Here is an 18,593-nt window from a genome sequence, read left to right as displayed (position 1 = left end):
GCCGCAGCAACGAAAAAAGGTGGTTTTGCCGCACGAGCGGCGCCGCATCAGGGAATTCGCAGGCGAAATCGCTCCATGTAGTACGGGCTTTAGACACACTTATTTCGGTATTCAATGATTAACATCCCCTTCCCGCCTTCGCGAGCAAAAAGTTGTAAGTTGTTTCTTTATTGAAATAAAAGCAAGCGGATTGGACAGCCTCTGCTGCTTATGTTTGGAAACAGTGGAATTGAGCTAATGTAATAACAGATGAGCGAAGATCGGTTGACATATTATGCGGCAGTGAATGTAAATAGTACCCGAAAAAGACGACCACAAGGTTATACAAAAAGCCTACAAAATCAGCGTCCTCACCGCAAATAACTATTCAATGTGGCAATTTTCCTGTCGCTTCTGCGAGCCCGCGCGGATGCCGCCGGCCGCCTCCGCCGGGGTATGGTCCCTAGAAATTGTGCTATAGTTCATCTCACAAGCTAGCTGCAGTGCTGTGGAGGCTACATTGTTGTCCCCCTCAGGGCGCCTAACTCCCCGCGAAGGAAGCGACAAAAGGCGCCGGGGCCGTGCGGTGCCACTTGCCGAGAGGGGAGAAGGGAGTGTCCTTTCAGGACCCCCTTCACGGCGGATTAGGCGCCCTCAGTGGGCGCACTATTGATAACAATGTAGCCTCCACAGTGCTGCAGCTAGCTTGTGAGATGAACTATAGTCTGCCGTCCGCGCGCTTTCTCTATGGGAAGGCGTGTCCGCGCCGCTGATGCACGCACAGCGCTGCGCAGAGGGCGCTGCTAGCAATCGGAGCGCCCGAGCGGCCGGAGTGAGAGCGGCCGGCCGGCCTGTGCCGCGCGCTACTGCCGCGGAGCGCGAGCGCGCATCGGGGTTTGTCGGCCACTTAGAGTGGTGAAATCGAATGGTACGAGGTACATCAGCTCACAATTGAAGGTACGATAGCACTATAAGACATTTTAGTTTCACGCCCCGAGTTTTTCGCGAATTGGAGCCTCTTTGCGGCCGCTGAATTTCGCGAGTGAGAGCGAAGGATGAAACCGCACCAACTAGCGTAGCCGTTCTACCACCACTTGAACCATTATTAAAGTGAAGCTTTCTATGTCTCACTGATGGCCTATGCCGCCTCGAAAAAGACTGCAGGAAAGCCAATTGTCTCTGACGACGGTGCTGTTCGTGAGTAAAGTGAGAGGGAAAAAAACGCTTCCCGTGGTCAAAATCGAAGCTGGCTCCATCGCGTTTTGAAGCCGACGTCTATCTCAATGCGCATTTTCAACATGGTCAAAGCAGTTTGGATTTGGAGAGGAGTGCAGTCAGAAAAATTATCCACTCATCCACTCCGCAACGATGGTTGAACACAAAGCTTTCTTCGCGTGAAATGAAACGGCAAAGGGTCGATGTCAAATCCGGCCCGATCATAAGTCCAAAATGCGTGCGAGCCAAAGTGAAAGCTCAATGAGTCAAATTCAAACCTCAGACGACAAGGAATCGCGCACAATAAAGCTTCGCGTTCAACCATCAATGTTCAGACAGTGAGATCCCGTTCAAAAAGAACTCCCTGCGGCACCAGAAGCTGTGTTTGTTCCACATCGAAACTACCGGGTCATTCACGAACGTCATTGACGGTGACAAGCACGCAGACGGCTGGCAGGCTGACAAAAAGAAAAGCGAAAGCTTGAGTAAAATGTTGTGCCAGCAAAAACGTGTTCCTATATACTTTGGGCAGAGTGCGGGGGGAGGGGGGATAAAGCAAGGTATATATGGTCATGACAGTATAAATAAACCTCAATATTTTTACTCCTTGGTTTCAAACAGCCGCGGTTATAATGATTGGCCATAACACAAATATTCACCCGTTTTGCTTTCCCCGCGTGCGTCTCGCAATTCCCTCCGAGTGTGTGGGTTACCAAAAAGAACCTGTGCAATGAGGAATGCAAGCAAAGTTACTGATTTGCAGCCGGGTGTTATTAAAAATCAGTTTCACGTACCCAATGCCAGCGAATGTTTCAAATCGTGGTATTCACGAAAATTACAGGCACGCAAAAAAGGTTTGATAGTACCCAAATTTTTGAAAATTTCGAGGTAAGCGGAGTGTTGGGTTAAGCGAAATGATAATGTATGGCCAGATCACTGGAATAAGAGCTAGTGCTGGTAACAAACGCTCCAATGCACAGGGACGCTTCCGGAATACAGGCAAAATAATTTGCAGAAAAAAAAAATTTTAGGTATTGCGGAAAAAGAACTGCGTGATGCACGCCTGTTTCGCCTTCACATCTGGTCCCAAAAAAAGTGTTTTCGAGCTTCTCAATGCCGCATCAACTGTTGGCCGCCAACGCTATATTCTATCTTGCTGTGAAGCAGGCACAGCTAATGTTTTTCTTGTTCCTGCCGTTTTTGGCACTTCTTGAGACCCGTCGTCGTCCACATGATCAAAAGCGTCTTCCCCAGCTATATCAACAATGTAGGCGTCGGACAGCACTCCGCTAACGGGACGTCGGCAGCGCACAGTGCGTACCCCGCGCAAATTTGCCGTTCTCGACAGTGTTCGGCGGGTAATGGGAGCTAAGCTTTAACCGAGAGCTTATCAGCTGCCTACAGCGGATGTTGCATTGCGTCCTCTTTGTCAACATTTCGAGATATCCGTGATCCCCGAATAGACGTTTCGAGACAAAGGGTGGAAAATGCGCCTATGGCAGGTATATGCACGGCAAAAAAAGGTTTCGACTTAACCGGTATTTCGAGATATCCGAGTTCGAGTTATGGAGAAATCACTGTATCTGATGACTGAAGGTGATAAAGCTTCGTATGCATGTGCACACATCTTGTTTTTTTATTCGGCATTTACATTTAACAGATTCCCAGTTGACTGGACGTAACTGAGGGGGCCGCGAAGATGTGCGCATAAGGGCCTTCAGATCAACGATGCGAAAGGTCAGAAGGCACCGGTTCGAGCTGCTTTATTTACATACACGTACAGGGGACAACATCTTGGGAAACGTGCAAAGAAAGACTGTTCCAAAGAGCCATACAAAAAAGCGGAGCGCCGACAAACCACACACACATTTTCAGGCGCTGACTAATCAATCAGTTAACAACGGCGGGGATATTCACAAAGAACGGTTGTTTGCTTGGTAATGTAGCTGAAGTCCCGCATGATGTTTCCAAGCTGGAAAACGATGCCGTGCCGGCAGTGTTCCTGAAGCCCCCGAGTATGCGTCGAAATCGAAATAGCGTAGCGACCCGATTCCGCGGTTTTTAGAAAACTCGATCCTTCATAATACGCGAAAACGTACTCCTGTCACTTCACGCTTCGGTTAAAACTCTTCGTACTGGTAAGAACGAACTTATTTGGCTAATCTGGTTTGTCGACAGAAAGGGATAGGGTTCGGAAAGGGGCAGTTAAAATGGGCTTAACCCGCCCAGAAATAGGGCAGAAATACGAAGGCAGCAGCGGCACGGCAGAGCGCCGTCCGCCGCTGCCCATCGCGCCGGCCGGCCACCGCGCTCCGATTGACTGCAGCGCCGCCGCTGCATGCATCACGGAGGAGCCCCCTTCGCGGCCGGCGGACGGCAGACTAGCACATATTTCTAGGGACCATAGCCGGGGCGACCGGTCCGCCGATCACCATCTCCCCGCTTCGAACAAATTCCGCGCGGCGTCACTAGCGTCGCTGGAAAGAGCGAATAGGTGGGGTGACTTCGTCACGGTTGACCGGTTACGTCGTCTGCAACGCACTTCCGGTTCGACGCTGCCCGGGCGGTCGCATGGCGGCAGCGTACTGCTAACGACTGCTAACGAGTGATACGCGATTAAAAAGTTCCGCGGAAGCGATAATGGTTGGGTGCTCCGCAGTAGGATGCACCAGCGCGAGTGTAAAGGGAAAAAAGATGTATAGATTTCCCTGGAACGAGGCGCGGAAGCTGCAGTGGGCTGTCGCTATGAAGCGGGGCATCACTAAAGGCGGAATTTGGATGCCCGGAGTTGGAGCGCGGCTATGCCAAGACCACTTCGTAACAGGCAAGTGTTTGCGGCATCCTCAAGTGCAGACTAGATTTTCAACAATGACAGGCAACTGGACTTAGCATGCGAATCGTATTTGTGTGCTCACAGGTGCTCCAAACAAAGACCCTTTGCACATCGACTATACGCCGTCGCTGTTTTGGCACGACGAGAGAGCGACCGAGACTTCAAGAAGGAGAATAGAATGGTAAGAGACAGAATTTTAGAATAAGTGTTGTTCTAAATTTGCTTGTACTCGTCTTGCAGCCACGAAAGGCATGCAACCATCGGGAAAAAACGGGTCGACGCACCCAGCTCCCAGCTGACGGCCCCCAACCTGAGTAGTGGAGAGGAAACGCTGCCTCGCCTCGACGCGAGCTCTCTCGATGCGAGCGGAAGCGCCGCCGAACACCAGAATGGGAGCTCAGAGGCGGAATCGTTGGACGACGAGGCGGAATCGTTGGACGACGAGGATAAGAGGTTAGCTGTGCTTTGTGTATACATGTTCATAACATAAGTTGCACCAACTTTTTTTTTTTTTTTTTCCATTTTCTGGCCAGAACGGTGGAAGTCCAAACTGATAGGTGCGAGGCTCCGCCCTCTGGGTCCGGCGACACGGAGCGCATCAGGCTTCTGGAAGCCCAGGTTAAGCACCTCCAGGGAAAGGTTCAAAGCCTTAAACAGGCCAGAAGTGTCCGCGTTATGGATGATGACAAAGTGCACTTCTACACAGGTACAAAATATGTACAAACTCCATATTGTTTGTCTTGCATGTTGAAAGGGTAATCTGACCTGTATACCGACGACGTTTATTTACAGGGTTGTCAAAACCACTTTTCTTTGCCATCCTGGACAGCATTGCCCCGGTGCTCCCAAAGGCGAAAAGGGTATTTCCGCACGAGACGCAACTTCTCTCATTTTTGATGAAGTTGCGCCTAAATTTGCCTTTTAAGGACCTGGCGTATCGCTTTGGAGTGACACGCAAGACCATCAGCCGGAGCTTCAGGATGGTGCTGCAAGCTGTGCACCACCTTTGCAAGGGCCTAATAGTTTTCTCCAGTCCAGAAATTTGCCGCAGCTGGCTGACTGAGAAAGAAAAGAAGAACTTTCCGCACCTGCGCACCATCATCGACTGCACTGAAGTGCGGCTTGCCAGGCACGTTTTCTCCCACCTCGACGTATTATACACGTGGCATCAGGCGTACTAATCTGTACGAGGCAATCTTGTGCTTCCTTTTTAGACCCTTGAACTTGGATGGCCAGCAGGTCGTCTGGAGCCACTACAAGCAGGCCACAACGCTGAAGTACCTGGTGGCAGTGAATCCGCATGGAGCTGTCATGTTCATTTCTAAGGCATACGCAGGCAGAGCCTCTGACAAACAGCTTACATTGGCATGTGGTAAGCTTTGCTCAGCAACATTTTGCTGACTGCTCTGGTTACATTTTTCTTTGCTTTACTATCAAAATAGCTTTGAACTTGGAGAATGTACACCGTAACCTATAGGACAGTATAGAATCCATTGTATTGCCGCAGCACTCAGTCTCATTGCCTGTTGTTGCATAAGAACTGGCAGTGATCACTCTGTTCGTAAAGGTCAACACAGTAGGGTATCATGGCCTCAAATGGAAATTATTCTCACTGAGCCACTTGCCGTGGTCGTTCAAGCTCTGCTCTCCACTTTTGTCCTGTCCGTCTTGCCATCAGACTTTTACGACAGCCATGCTGTTGTAAAACAAAGCAATGCGGATAATGAAATGTGCACGCCGTCTGATGTCTAAAATCCACCGGACACAATCTGTGTTTATGTGGCCCCTCAGTGCATGGTGCGACGTGTCCACCATAATTTTTTTTACTCGTTGCGTCAAGAGTTTCAGGAAGTTGGTTACTGAGGCAACATGGCTAACTTGCCGAGTGATTTTGGGAGTAGCAGTGGAAGGGCTAGTTCTTTCAAATCAAGCAAAGTTGTTTTTTGCCGTCATGGCCCATTTAAGGGGCCATGATGACAAAAACAACTGTTTGATTTGAAAGAACTAGCCCTTGGTTACTCAGTCAGCTCTATTCCAGCCACATTGGAGTGAATGTGATAGGGACTCAAGGGACGTAAATATGGGCCAGCACTACAAAACTGTTAACTTCACTGTGGCAATCAAGTGATGTGATTAAATCACCCAGTCAAGTTTCCTGGAGTGGCTTGGCTTGGCGACCGCCAGTCATAAAAGCAAGATTCTGCGACATCATAGAGAAGTTGCTAGGAAATAGCTGCGGAGTTGCCACTGGTTGATACGTTTTGTTAATGTCAATTATTTGTTTGAAGCGTGCAATAAAATCGGCGTCGTTATGGGTATAGAAGTCTTTTTACATTGCCAAACTTGATTGTACACCTCTTCAATTTCCTCATAAAAGTCAGGAGCAAGATGGAAATAAGGCTGTTTTGACTGGGCATTTGCTTCATGTCAGTGTGTCATGCACATTTTACATCCCCGAGTTGCAATGAAGTCAAGTAGGGTTCCTGCTTAGCTGGTCACTTATGGTTTGGCATTGCTAAGCTTAGCAACCTAGTGATTTCACATATTTATTGCCCTCCCTCTTCTACCTTTTTTTTTTCACAGGATTTATGGACCTCCTTGAAGCGGGTGACCAAGTCCTGGCGGACAGGGGTTTTCTGCTATTTGAAGAATTCCTCGAGCGGAATTGCCAGCTCATTACACCTAGCTTCACCAAGAACCGAGTACAACTGCCTGGTCAGGAGGTGACGGCATCCAGGAGAATATCCTCGTCGCGAATCATCGTGGAAAGGGCCATTGGGCACTTGAAGAAGTGGCGAATTATGACGGACACCGTACAGACTACAGTGGTCGACGTTTATGATGAGGTCATTGCTGTTGTGGCTGGGCTGACCAACCTTTCTGCACCTCTGTCTAGACGAGGTGAGCAAATCATTAATGAAGATCTGCATGCAAGAGTTAATGTGAATACCTTCAACGGGTAAGCCTGGTTGGTTGGTTGCGTATCAACATTGATAAAGGAAAATAGATTTCCCACTACTTTCAAATCACCCCAATATGGTTGTGATGAGGCTTGCTCAAGAACAGCAGTTCACGTGGATGGACTTTTCTGTTTGTGTTCTGCCATGCAACTTGTGCCGAGTAATCAGTCCATCTTTCTTTGAGCTACTTCGAGGCGCCGCAGCAGTGATGCGGTACATAATGTCCAGTGCAGCGCGCAGACCATGGGGAAACTGCCAGCAACTGCATTAACAAAAGGCATGTCCCGACCTGATGTGCAGTAATCTTTCACATACAGGTGATAAAACAACAGCTGGGAATATGACGATTGCTTTTTTTATTAAAAGGTAGAAAGTAAAACGAGAATAAATCTTAGTTTATGGGCATTGGTGCTAATGGCAGGAAATAATGAACAGGGATGCTATCTTTCTATAACAACCTTTATTCAGTGCCTTGAGCATGAGTTCTTCAGGTATTTACATTTGTTGCTGCTACGCACTTTAACAGGCTAGCAACAAAGTTTAAAATAGAGAAAATGATTTACTGCAGCTGTGTAGCATCTGGTGACCCATTTAGCCCCATTCCAGTCACAAGATACGTTGCTTTACCCCCCCCCCCCCCCCAAAAAAAAAAAAAACAAGGAATTTGAAAATTGAAAAACTCAAATTGTGCGCCGCATGACGGCAGCAGTGAAACTATCTTTCAATGTGGTGCACTATACGGAGGTAGAGGCCCAACTGTAATCACACAGTTTCTTTGCTTAACGGTGGCCGTTCATACCAACTCCCCACTGCCAAGCAGTCATAAAACTTTCCGCTCTGCGCAACAAGTCTTCACCATCATCACCTGTGACGATAAAGAAACTGCTCGAAAGTGGCTGGGGAGTTGCCAGTGCTTCATCTGCTTTTCTTAATATTTAGTTTGAGTAAAGTTGGCATCATTGTTATGAGGACAGTAAATACAGAGCTTAGCTTGTTATAAATAGTAAAAAAAAAAAAAAAAAGAAAACACTGGTCGAGTTAGTTTTTTCTCAGGCCGGCTGTGCTGGCTCAATAGCTAAGGTGCTGTGCTGCAGAGCCTGAGGTACAGGTGCAATACCAGCCTCAGTCATCAGGTAGAGGCGAAGTATGAAAACGCCAGTGTGTCAAGATTTTAGTGCACGTTAAAGATCCCCAGGTGGTCAAAAATTAACCTGGAGTCCAAAACAATGGCAGGCTCCATGGCTGAGACAACTTCAGCACGTCAAACCCCAACATAACAAAGTTTCTTAGTCTGGTGCACTCCTGCTCTACAAGTGGTGCTAGATATATTTATACAGAGGTAATGTTCATATGCAGGAAAGAATATTTGCACACTATGAAAAAAAAAAAAACTATATACATACATAAACGGTACACTCAAAGGAAAGCATATTTGCGCAGAATGGAAATGAAAAAAAAAATGAAATCTAAGGTTTGACGAAAACTCATCTGGTCGGGTGAAAGATACATAGTTGAAGAAACTGGTTATCGTCGATCACAACCTGTCTTCGTACAGCCCAAATCCGGCAGAACTCTCTGTGCTTGAGCTCGGGTTGAACTTCAACGCGGGCCCTGCGCTGGACACAAGAAAGCTCATCTGTGCGGTCGAGCAGGCTATTGGACAGGTTGAGAACAGCAGCCGGGACGAGGCTCGAACTCGCGCAGTCGGCATTCTAGCCAAGCTACCACGGCATCCTCGGACCCCCCTTGTTGCCGAGAAACGTGATGCGATCAAGAGCGTGCGCAGTAACATGGACATCGTAATACTTCCTGCTGACAAGGGAAACTCCACCGTCATCTTGAATAGCGACGACTACGTTGGAAAAATGTCTGATCTCCTGCAGGACGACAGCACGTACGTGAAGCTAAAACGGCACTCTACCCTCAAAGTGGAAGGAAGCTTGCAAATGCTCTTGGCTGACGTTTTCCGGTTGGTTCCCCCACAACGCAAGTCGCTGTACTTCAAGCTCCTTTGCCACAACGGCTGAGCACCTGCTTTATACGGCCTCCCGAAGATCCACAAGCCGAACGCGCCGATGCGACCGATAGTTGACTTCACACGTTCACCCTTATACCGCCTGTCGGGCTATTTGCACAAAGTTTTTGCACCACTCGTTCGAAAAGGTTCTACCTTCATACGCAACTCCTCAGATTTTATTGAAAAGGTGCGCAACGTCACGGTGGACGACGACGAGATAATGGTGTCCTTTGATGTGAAGTCACTATTTACCAGCATACCCGTGGATTTCACGGTGGAGGTTTGTTGGACTGCCCTGCAATATGACGATGGTTTGGGGGAAAGAACCCCCATCGAAGAACCAGATCTCCTGAAGCTGTTGCAGTTCTGCCTCGAGAACACTTATTTTCTTTTCCGGGGGGTGATCTACAAGCAGGTCCATGGCATAGCCATGGGCACATCTATCTCAGTGACAACCGCCAACCTTACCATGGAAGCCTTGTAAACGCGCGCACTGTCTTCATTCGAGCCACGACCCAAGGTCTTTCTGTGGTACATCGACGATTGTTTCTGCATCATCAAAAGGGACTCACTAAACTGCCTTTATGGAAAACATGAACGGCACGGAGGAATCCATTCAATTCACTGTCGAGGAGGAGGCTGCTGGCCGTCTTCCTTTCCCGGACGTGTTGGTTGAACGTCGTGGCGATCGCCTTTCATTCAAGGTTTACCGAAAAGAAACCCATACTGGACGTTACCTCCATTTTAATTCTGTTCATCCAGCCTGTCGTAAGCACTCTGTCGTGGCTTCCCTCACCCAACGCGCCAAGCACCTCTGCTAACGGCCAGAAGACGAGGCTGCTGATCTACGCAAAGTGTGCAGAGAACTCGGCAATTGCAGCTACCCCAAGCATTTCGTGGACTCCGTGCTACAACAGTCATCACGCCCATCAGAACCCGCTGGTCCTCCTTGCCGAAGCCGAGCTCCGATACCTTATGTGCCGGGCGTGAGCGAGTCTTTGGCTAGGGTTCTGCGCTCGTACGATGTGCCCGTCGCTCACATCCTTGCGCGCAAGCTGAGGCACGAGCTGGTGGCTGTCAAGGATGGAATCAAGAAAGAGAAGTTCCCTGGGGTGGTGTACAAAATTCCCTGTGCCGACTGCGACTTTCGAAGTTATGAACACAAGAATGACATGAAAAACAAGAAGATTGCGTCGAATGCGCTTGCGGAACACGTGGAAGCAACGACACACAAAATATACTGGGACGAAGCGTCAGTTATCGCCAGAGAAAGGAAACTGCTGTCACACCGACATCTTGAGGAAAAAACACTGAACCACAACGCAGGCAATCTCCCGCCTACGTATGCAAGATGCCTGGGGCGATTACTTCGACGCACTTCTTAAAAGCTTCGAGCTTCACACCTTTCCGCGCAGTGAACAAGGCTTCCGTATGGAAGCCGAAACGTCTTTTTTAGCCTTTTTGAAAAAAAAAACTATATACACACATAAGTAACACACTCAACATGCAAAAGGAATATTTGTACAGAATGAAAAACTATACACACATAAGTAATACATTCAACATGCAAAAGGAATACTTGTACAGATTGAAAAACTATAGACATACATGAATGGGTCATTCAACAAGCAGAAATGGCTCAAACTGTGTTTCCAAGGATGATCCTGGGCATCACAATGTCCCTCAAGAACATCTGTACATTTGTGCTGTTGTCTTGCATGAAGTCGTCGTCTTTTTCAATAACAAGCATTCGACCACCCTGATCAACGTGGACATAAAAATAGCACTTTGTTATGTTAAAGATGTTAAGGTGCAGTTGTGCCTGGACCTGATAGTAGTACGCGTGGCTTTCTTTTAGGCCACCCGTGGCTGCTAGGCAAAACCCCTTCAGCCTCTCCCCTTCAGCCATGAGCTCCTGGGGATTGCATTCCCGCAGGCTGTAGAGGCACTTTATTTCCACCAGTACGGGCTCGTGACAGTCGCATCGGAAAACCCCGTCGGGGCTGCAGCCGAGTAGGGGGTACTTAGGATTGATCATGAGCCCACAGGGTTCAATCCGCGCGTTGTTATGATGGCCCTGAAGGAAGGCCAACAGCCTCTCCTTCGCCACACCTTCGTTGTCGATGCCGTACTGAATTGCCGGCACATTCAGTTGGCGGTGGGTGAAAATTTTGTTGATGAGGGTAGTGCAGCGTACCCTCTTGGAGCGGCACACATCCTTAAACAGGGACGCAGTCACCCTCCCTTTCCTGTGTAGAAACCAAAGGGGGCTGCCCGCCTGATCTCTTGTAGCCACCTCTATCGCCCTCGACTCCTGGTCAGTAATGCGCACCTTCTCCATTACCAACTCTGAGAGCTCACTAACGTTTTCATTCTGAATACCTTTCTTAGCTAGGTACGTAGCGGTGAACGAGGTCAGGGGTGCACCGAGCGAAACATCTAGCCAGTCTGGTGTATCTTGTGTGGGGGTGGCGTCCACTGCTTCTGGGCTGGCTGGTTTGTTTGCCTGTGGGCCGCATGTGCTCAGGGTAAAAACCCTCGCATTAGGGGCAACCTGGAAAATGCACAAAAAAAGTTAACAGGGATTTTGCTCGCCGTCAGCATAAAAAAACTGAATGAATGAGCACGAAATTCTGAAATCTCGTGCACCTCGTTTACCTTTAGCCGCGAGACACATAGACACATGGGCAACTGCTGCACGCGATTCGGATACATCGTTACGATTGATCGTTAGGACCGCTTTTGGCGTCGATTGCTGGTCAGAGGAGCCTCACGACATGCGACTGGCAAGCCAGATGCAGTCGTGCCATCGTTGCGATCGTCATGAGGCCACAGCTAATGAGAGCCCACTGAGCCTGCAACGGGCTTGCGTTGCTCGGGTCGGCTCGGGTGGTGGGAACCTTAGGCTTAGCATCCTGGCGGATATTTGATCGCCGTTTTTAAAATAAGCCCCGACAACAATCCCCTAGCACAATTTTTTCTCTGGAACTTCTTTTTAGGGATCAGATTGATTTGGAAGAGCAGCGACAAGCGGTTGCTACCGTGGTCTGCGCAGGTTCGAGCCGCTGAGTGTGCCGAGCTGGCAGACGTGGCCGGCATGCGTGCAGACTGTTTTCGAGGGCAGGAAACGCTTTACGATTGCCTGCTTTATCCATTTCTTGCGAATGCCGCGCGGAATCTACAAATTCAGCTCAGCGATCGTCGTAGTTGACCATGGAGCAAAAACATTGGGGGAGCAATGCCGACAATGCATTGCACGCACACATCGGGCCATGTGTCTCAAATTCACGCGTACAACTAATCGTGGCGACAGTCGTAACGATCAGTCGCATGCGATTTGCATGCACCAATCGTCCATGTGTCTCGCGCTTTAACGGAAATTACCCTTACAAACTGTTTCCATAATATCGAGGCAAGTGCAGTAAAAGAAATATCGCTAATAAATATCCCTCACAAAAAGTACAAGGGAAAGTGCTTTCTCCTGTGCAGGGTGTCTACAAATCAAGTTTTACTTCCCACTGATTCTTTCTCTGGAACGATTATATAGCAAAAAGATAAAGCATTCACCTCCTGCACTCTCTTCAAAAAGCCAGCCGTGTCAGGCAGAGCTCTTATTTCTTCGACCTTCCGCTTTCTTGGCACTGTTGGTGCCGGGTCACATTTGTGCCGGGTGTAGGAAAAGTCCTTGGATTCCACAAGGTCAACCTGGAAAGATTCGAACACTCGTTCTATGAAGCTGCACGGACTTTCAAACAGATAGAGGCAGCCGTTCTAGCAGCACAATTGGTGTTACTGCCATGCTGCTAGCTGTTAGAGCTGGTTCATAATGATCGATGCAATGTTCCTTTACCTTTTTCAGACGAGGCTTGATCCACTCGCATGGCAACTCCGTTGGAGCCGGCCCCGGATCAGGATCAGTAGTGGATACTTGCATCCAAAAGTCCACTACAAAGCAGATAGCTGCGGCATGACTGCACGCACGTCCCAGCCTGGAAAGCAGCAAAACCTTTCTGAGCAAAGTTGTTCCCATGGTTTAGTGCTACTGTCAGAAACATGCCCCATCTGAGCATAGGAATGTGAACACTAGTCATAATGTTACACCATTTTCTTACTCAGGCCCAATAATATCAATTGGGCAGTTTTGTGAAGTGCACAACTGCACATCAGTGGGGATTTCATTCCTAAACCACTTAAGTTTGGTTTCTTTGTTATAGTTTTCAGATTTCCCCAAACTGATCCTTCATGTACATTATTTTTTATTCCAGAAGGTTATCCCCCCTTTTTTGCTGGCTGAGGTCAAACCACATTGAAGCCTCTTGCAGTAATGTTTTGTATTCATATTGTTATGCCACTACATATGTATGTTCATTAGGTACGATTTTTTTTTCAGCTTTTTTATTGCACTTTGATTATACTCCCAATGTTTTATCAAAAGGCTAAAAATTGCTTAATGGACTATAAGTCTCTTCACAAGTGAGCAAGGACCTTCTGAGGTGGCTTTGGTTGGGATAACCCAGACCATTTGGGTACAGGCCGCATGCGTACATTGGCAGACTTCATTGGTAGTCATTGATCTTTTCGTACACAGGAGGAAATTAATTTTATCCGTGAGCCTTTTAATCGTTGAGGCTTTTGTGTGCCTGTGCACTTGCTTTCTTTAGGCAGCTGCCACTGAAAAAGACATCTACTGGGGCAGCTACTTTGTCTTCTGGCTGAACATGGAACCGAAAAACAGAAAGGCACGCCTCTTTTGTCGTCATAATGTGGAAGGAGGGAGACAAGTAAAGAATCTGCCGATAGGTGTGCCCCAAATTCTCTACCATAAACGGATACGTCTACCCTGATTCCAGACCATCTACCCAGATTGAATGACGTCCAGGATTGGCTAGCCGCAGCCCAACTTTTGTCAAGAACTCGTACCTTTGCTCAAAATTTCCTGCCGCCTCAGCTTCGGCAGTCATCCGTCATCACAGAGTGAAATGGCTCATGATTTTTTTTGTGTGGTTGTTCAGAGTTAGCAATCTACTGCACGCAGGGGAAGACAGTTTGATCCTGTGTTTTCGAAGGAGTCCGAATTGCGCCTTTGAGATTTTCTGTGTTGATTTTGTCTGTGGCATCTGAGTCCCTTTTTAAACGACTCAAAATTACTTGATTGAATTGTGGATTATTTGCAACCATCTACAGTCGTCCAGCATTGAAACAATGTCTCGTGGACCACAAGGATATATGCTCGGGCCTCTCTTAGTTATTATATTATGATGATAGTGAAACCTTCTCTGGAACACTTGTAAACATACATTGGTATGCGGATGATGATCTGTTCTACAATTGTTTCTACTTCCCAGACCAGTCAGCAGTTACATATGTATTCTTGCTATTTTGCAATTGGAGTGACACATGGCAAATACCCATACCTTACAACAACACCGTAGCTATGACTTTCTTGAATAAAAAGTTTCTCAGTTTCGGTTATAACCCTAGCTCATGTAAACTTGGACAGCATATAGTACATTTGTCAAAAGACTGCAAGCAATCTGCATACAAGACTTCAGTGAGACTGATGCTTGAGTACGTCTCAGTAATTTGGTCACATCATCTTGAGCAAGATTGAAATAGATCGGCATCTGTACAAAAAGAGAGGGTATACAGTTCATACTTATTCGTTATGATAGAGACTTTTCCTTATGTCTGCATGCTCATTGTTGTCACTTGATTCACAGAGACTTTTCCTTATGTCTGCATGCTCATTGTTGTCACTTGATTCACTAGAACACCACCGTACGTGAGAGTGTTATTTTGTTTCACAAGCTTGTACACAAATGACCTGTGTTCAAGCCCTTTTATCTTCTACTGACACACCAGTGCACACACTGCATAGCTCAGATGGTGTAAACATTGTACCCTTCAGTTATCACTTAGTTTGCTTCAAGTTTTTTCCCATGCACGATGGAACTGGAACAAACTTGACTGTGCTTTGAATAGATTAAGCACTGATGAATTTAGGATGTGTTAGTTACAATTGTGTGCACTGCTTGCTTTTGAATTTCTGTACCCACTCCTGCAATATTTTGGCCATGAGACAGCAGTATTTGTAGATAGTCTTATTACTCATACGCTCACTTGCATTTATTTGTTTCTTTTCTTCTTTGTTACACATATTATGCTGGTTGTCTGAATGTCCATGTCAGCTTAATGTGTACTGTTATCTCTGCTTGCGTTATCCATGACCATTCTGGAGATAATTAATAAATGCACTGTTTTAGCCCACCGTGGCCCCACCTAAACTTTCGTGTTTCCATAACCTCGTCGCATGAGCAATCTGCACAGGCTGACGACCGACCTAGCAAGAAAACCATAGCCACATTTCCTCAGCACAGCTCCAGCAGGCACACTGGAAGGGGAAGCCGTCCCTCCAGTCAGTGCAAGTGGGCAGAGTGTGACACATCTTCTTGGTTGAGCTGCACTGTACAGTCGCGCGCGGTTTGAAGGTTATTGCACGAGCTTCGGCCGATAAAGACAACGCCTCCGCCTTACAGTTCTCGGCGCACCTTGGACCCGTTTATGCACTCGGTTGCTGTTCCTTCAAGCAGTCATCACTCCCGCGGCTAGTGAACCACCATTTGCACTTTGTGGCGATTTTGTGTGGTTGGATACGCGTGTGGGCTTTCTTCTTGGTTAGCGTGAGCAGCGATAGCACCCATTGTTATAAAGGCCCACTATTTCCCGGCAATGTGCTTGGGTGCACCTTTTTGAAAACTGCTATAAGGTACAACAACAGCGATGTCGTTGCTGCGTGCGCGATAAAGGTGGAAGGGGTTACTTATTTTGCCGCACCCGCCACGGTGACTCAGTGGCTAAGGCGTTGCCTGAGCACGAGGTCGCGGGTTCGGTTCCTGGCCGCGGCGGCCGCTTTTCTGATGGAGGCAAAAAGCAAAAACGTCCGTGTGTACGAGATTTCAGCGCACGTTAAAGATCCCCAGGTGGTCAAAATTACTCCAGAGCCCTCCACTACAATGCGCCTCATCGCCTGCGTTGCATCGGCGCGTTAAACCCCACAATCAATCAAATCAATTACTTATTTTGCCGTGGGAGTGATGGTTGCTTGAATAAACAGTGCCCGAGGGAGAGGAGAATGCGTCAACAAGGAACCAGGCGTAGCAAAACAAGTTGCGCGGGGGCGCTATCGTCGTGGTCGATCGACGCTCGCGTGATTACCTTCAAATTGCACACGACTGTACACTGCGAATGATGCTTACCCTGCCATGCATGTGCATCTTGCATCCTGAATTTCCCCTTCCTCGGTTGCCAGCACCCAGCATTCGTACACAGGGCCTGACTTCTGTGAAGGGCCAACGTAGCCATTCAGGATGCACAGGCCAGGCCGTGGTTTTGCTGTCCGCAGGTTGTGCACCTTGCCTGCACAAACATTTTGTTTGCATAAGAGAAAGAGAAACCGTGTACAGATTTTGGGTGCGTGCAGATCTTTGCATTTCCTTCAGAATGTTGTCACAAGTCAAAAAGCCAATTTATGTGGAATAAAATGCCAGCTTCACTCAAGATTTGCACTCTTGCACAGTAAGAAAACCTCATTACTGCACACTGTTCAGCGGCTGGTAGGCACATACCTGACTTGACATACTGATACGCATCAGCAGACTTGTAGGCTTTCGTAGCTTCCCCATCATGGCACGGTTTGTGTAAAAAGTAGTTGGTGACCGAGGCATATGTAATCGCAGGCCACAGGTGTTCTCCTTGCTCGTAGTCGAGCAGCTCCAGTCTGTCCAGGTTGTAAGACATCGCGCTGCACCTGGAACCATGAAATGTGGGCAGTTGTGCCTTCGAATAAGGATACGCCTGTGCGGCATGCACACTTCACGTCCTTGTAGTTGAGAATTGCCGGTCTATCATAGCCACAGCAGAGTGGCCAATGTATGTGGTGATGAAGAGTACAGCAATCAGCTTTCATCATTTATGTTCAACCACTACCTTGGTGTTGAAGTTGTGTCATGCAGTGCTGCCTCCCCTGCTATTGAAAATTCCCACCAACACTATGCTTAAAGGTAGCTTTGCTTAGAGGTAGCAAGGTGAAACATGGTCTTTAATAAGCTTATTACACGGGGCGTGTTTAACTTGTGCAAGCACACGTTAAGTCAAGCGTCAAGCTCGCACACAGCAGCAGGAAAAAAAAAAAATTGGGCCGATTGTCACTGGAAACAGCAAGTAAAATAACACGAGAGGTGTATAAAGGCTTGTTTCCCTGTGTGTTACAACTGTTCATTGGGCTTGGTTTTAACCGTGTTTGTAAAATGACGGGGTTGCGATCGATCGCCAAACATGAGGTCGGGTTGACAAACACTGATACCGCAAATTATTTTTCTTGGCGGCCGCTTTTCGGGTGGAGGCGAAAAGTAAGAACGCCCGTGTGTTAGAGATTTCGGCGCACGCTAAACCCAGGCGGTCAAAATTCATCCGGAGCAATCCACTACGGCACGCCTCATCGCCTGTGTAGCGTCGGCGCATTAAACCTTATAATCAGATCGTTATGATTGTTTTTTTTTCTCATTATGATAGTGTGCATTAGGCATAATTTGCTTATCTCTACGGTGTCTGTGTAACAGCTAGATGGAACTGATCATGCACGTTGTCAGCAGCTGCATCACCAAAGCATTGAAAGCAGATATTGCTTAAAGCAGTTGCCGCTACCCTCGCTGTCTGCCACGTAAAACACGCACGAATCACGGCGTCCGAGATAAACTAGATGCATAACGCCAAATAAAAAGAGCAATCAGAGGCGCAGCGTGCAAGCTGGGCACAAGCTTTGCCCAAAGTGTGCACATCGAGTAGTTACTGTGATCTGCTGATAAAACAGCAGGTGCTTACCGTCTCCGGTCATGCGCCGATGATCCCTCGCTGACTGTTCGAAGCGTTGATTGCAAGAGATTGAAACAACGCACGCAGTTTACCACGGCGACGGCCCGATACAAGCCGCAACTGCTCGGTATGGTGCTCGGGGCCTCGGGGGCTCCGAACCGGAAATGCCAGAAGCAGACGACTTACCCATGAGCCTTTGCGATAATCGCTGAGTACCCCTCAACGTTTTTAGATTAGGTCAGTTGGCAAAGAGCGCGGCCCTCCAAGCACGGCGGCGCGGGCCGCTGCTGTCGCCGACCAGGCGGTGGCGCTGCGGTAGCGTTGAGATCAGTCTCGGCGCGTCGTCTGCTTCTCCTTGCTTGAAAAGGCGCCGGCGAACGCCCACCATGCACACACCGTTAACGTACAGTCGGTAAAACGCTTGTCTATAACAGCGATTTCAACTTCAACCAGCTACATCCGAAAACTGCCGAAACATACTCGTTCCAAACATGTCGGAGGCAAAAGCGAAGGGCTAAGACTTCACAATTCCGCAGTAGTTTTATTCAAATCCCGCTCCGGCGGGGCTGGAGAGGGCTGAGAGTACGAAAGCTGTGTTATAGACAAGCCTTTTACCGGCTGTACCTTTGAAATGCACAATCCAACTTCGCTCTAATCTTCCGCTTTAGTGACAAGAGCTCTACATTTTTATGGCCAATTTGAGGAGACACAAGCTCTA

General features: G+C 48.0%; 2 protein-coding genes across 2 annotated transcripts; one reads left to right on the top strand and one right to left on the bottom strand.

The window, feature by feature from the left end:
* Positions 1-3,688: 3,688 nt before the first annotated feature.
* Positions 3,689-15,288, top strand: LOC144149656 (uncharacterized). The gene is made up of 8 exons (XM_077681316.1): positions 3,689-4,018; positions 4,112-4,208; positions 4,268-4,480; positions 4,561-4,733; positions 4,820-5,156; positions 5,242-5,399; positions 6,611-6,928; positions 12,864-15,288. The coding sequence occupies exons 1-8, from the start codon at positions 3,835-3,837 to the stop codon at positions 12,872-12,874; spliced, it is 1,491 nt and encodes a 496-aa protein (XP_077537442.1). The 5' UTR covers positions 3,689-3,834; the 3' UTR covers positions 12,875-15,288.
* Positions 7,979-18,070, bottom strand: LOC144149655 (uncharacterized). Its single transcript, XM_077681315.1, has 6 exons — positions 17,885-18,070; positions 16,630-16,811; positions 16,261-16,420; positions 12,855-12,993; positions 12,572-12,709; positions 7,979-11,558 (listed from the first exon to the last, which is right to left on the bottom strand). Exons 2-6 carry the CDS (start codon positions 16,799-16,801, stop codon positions 10,644-10,646), a joined length of 1,524 nt encoding a protein of 507 aa, XP_077537441.1. The 5' UTR covers positions 16,802-16,811; positions 17,885-18,070; the 3' UTR covers positions 7,979-10,643.
* Positions 18,071-18,593: the final 523 nt, after the last annotated feature.

Source organism: Haemaphysalis longicornis, unplaced genomic scaffold, assembly GCF_048455015.1.
Source record: "Haemaphysalis longicornis isolate Haplotype H1 unplaced genomic scaffold, Haemaphysalis longicornis Haplotype H1 scaffold_8, whole genome shotgun sequence".
Lineage (NCBI taxonomy): Eukaryota > Metazoa > Arthropoda > Arachnida > Ixodida > Ixodidae > Haemaphysalis > Haemaphysalis longicornis.
This window is presented reverse-complemented; position numbering and strand designations above follow the sequence as displayed.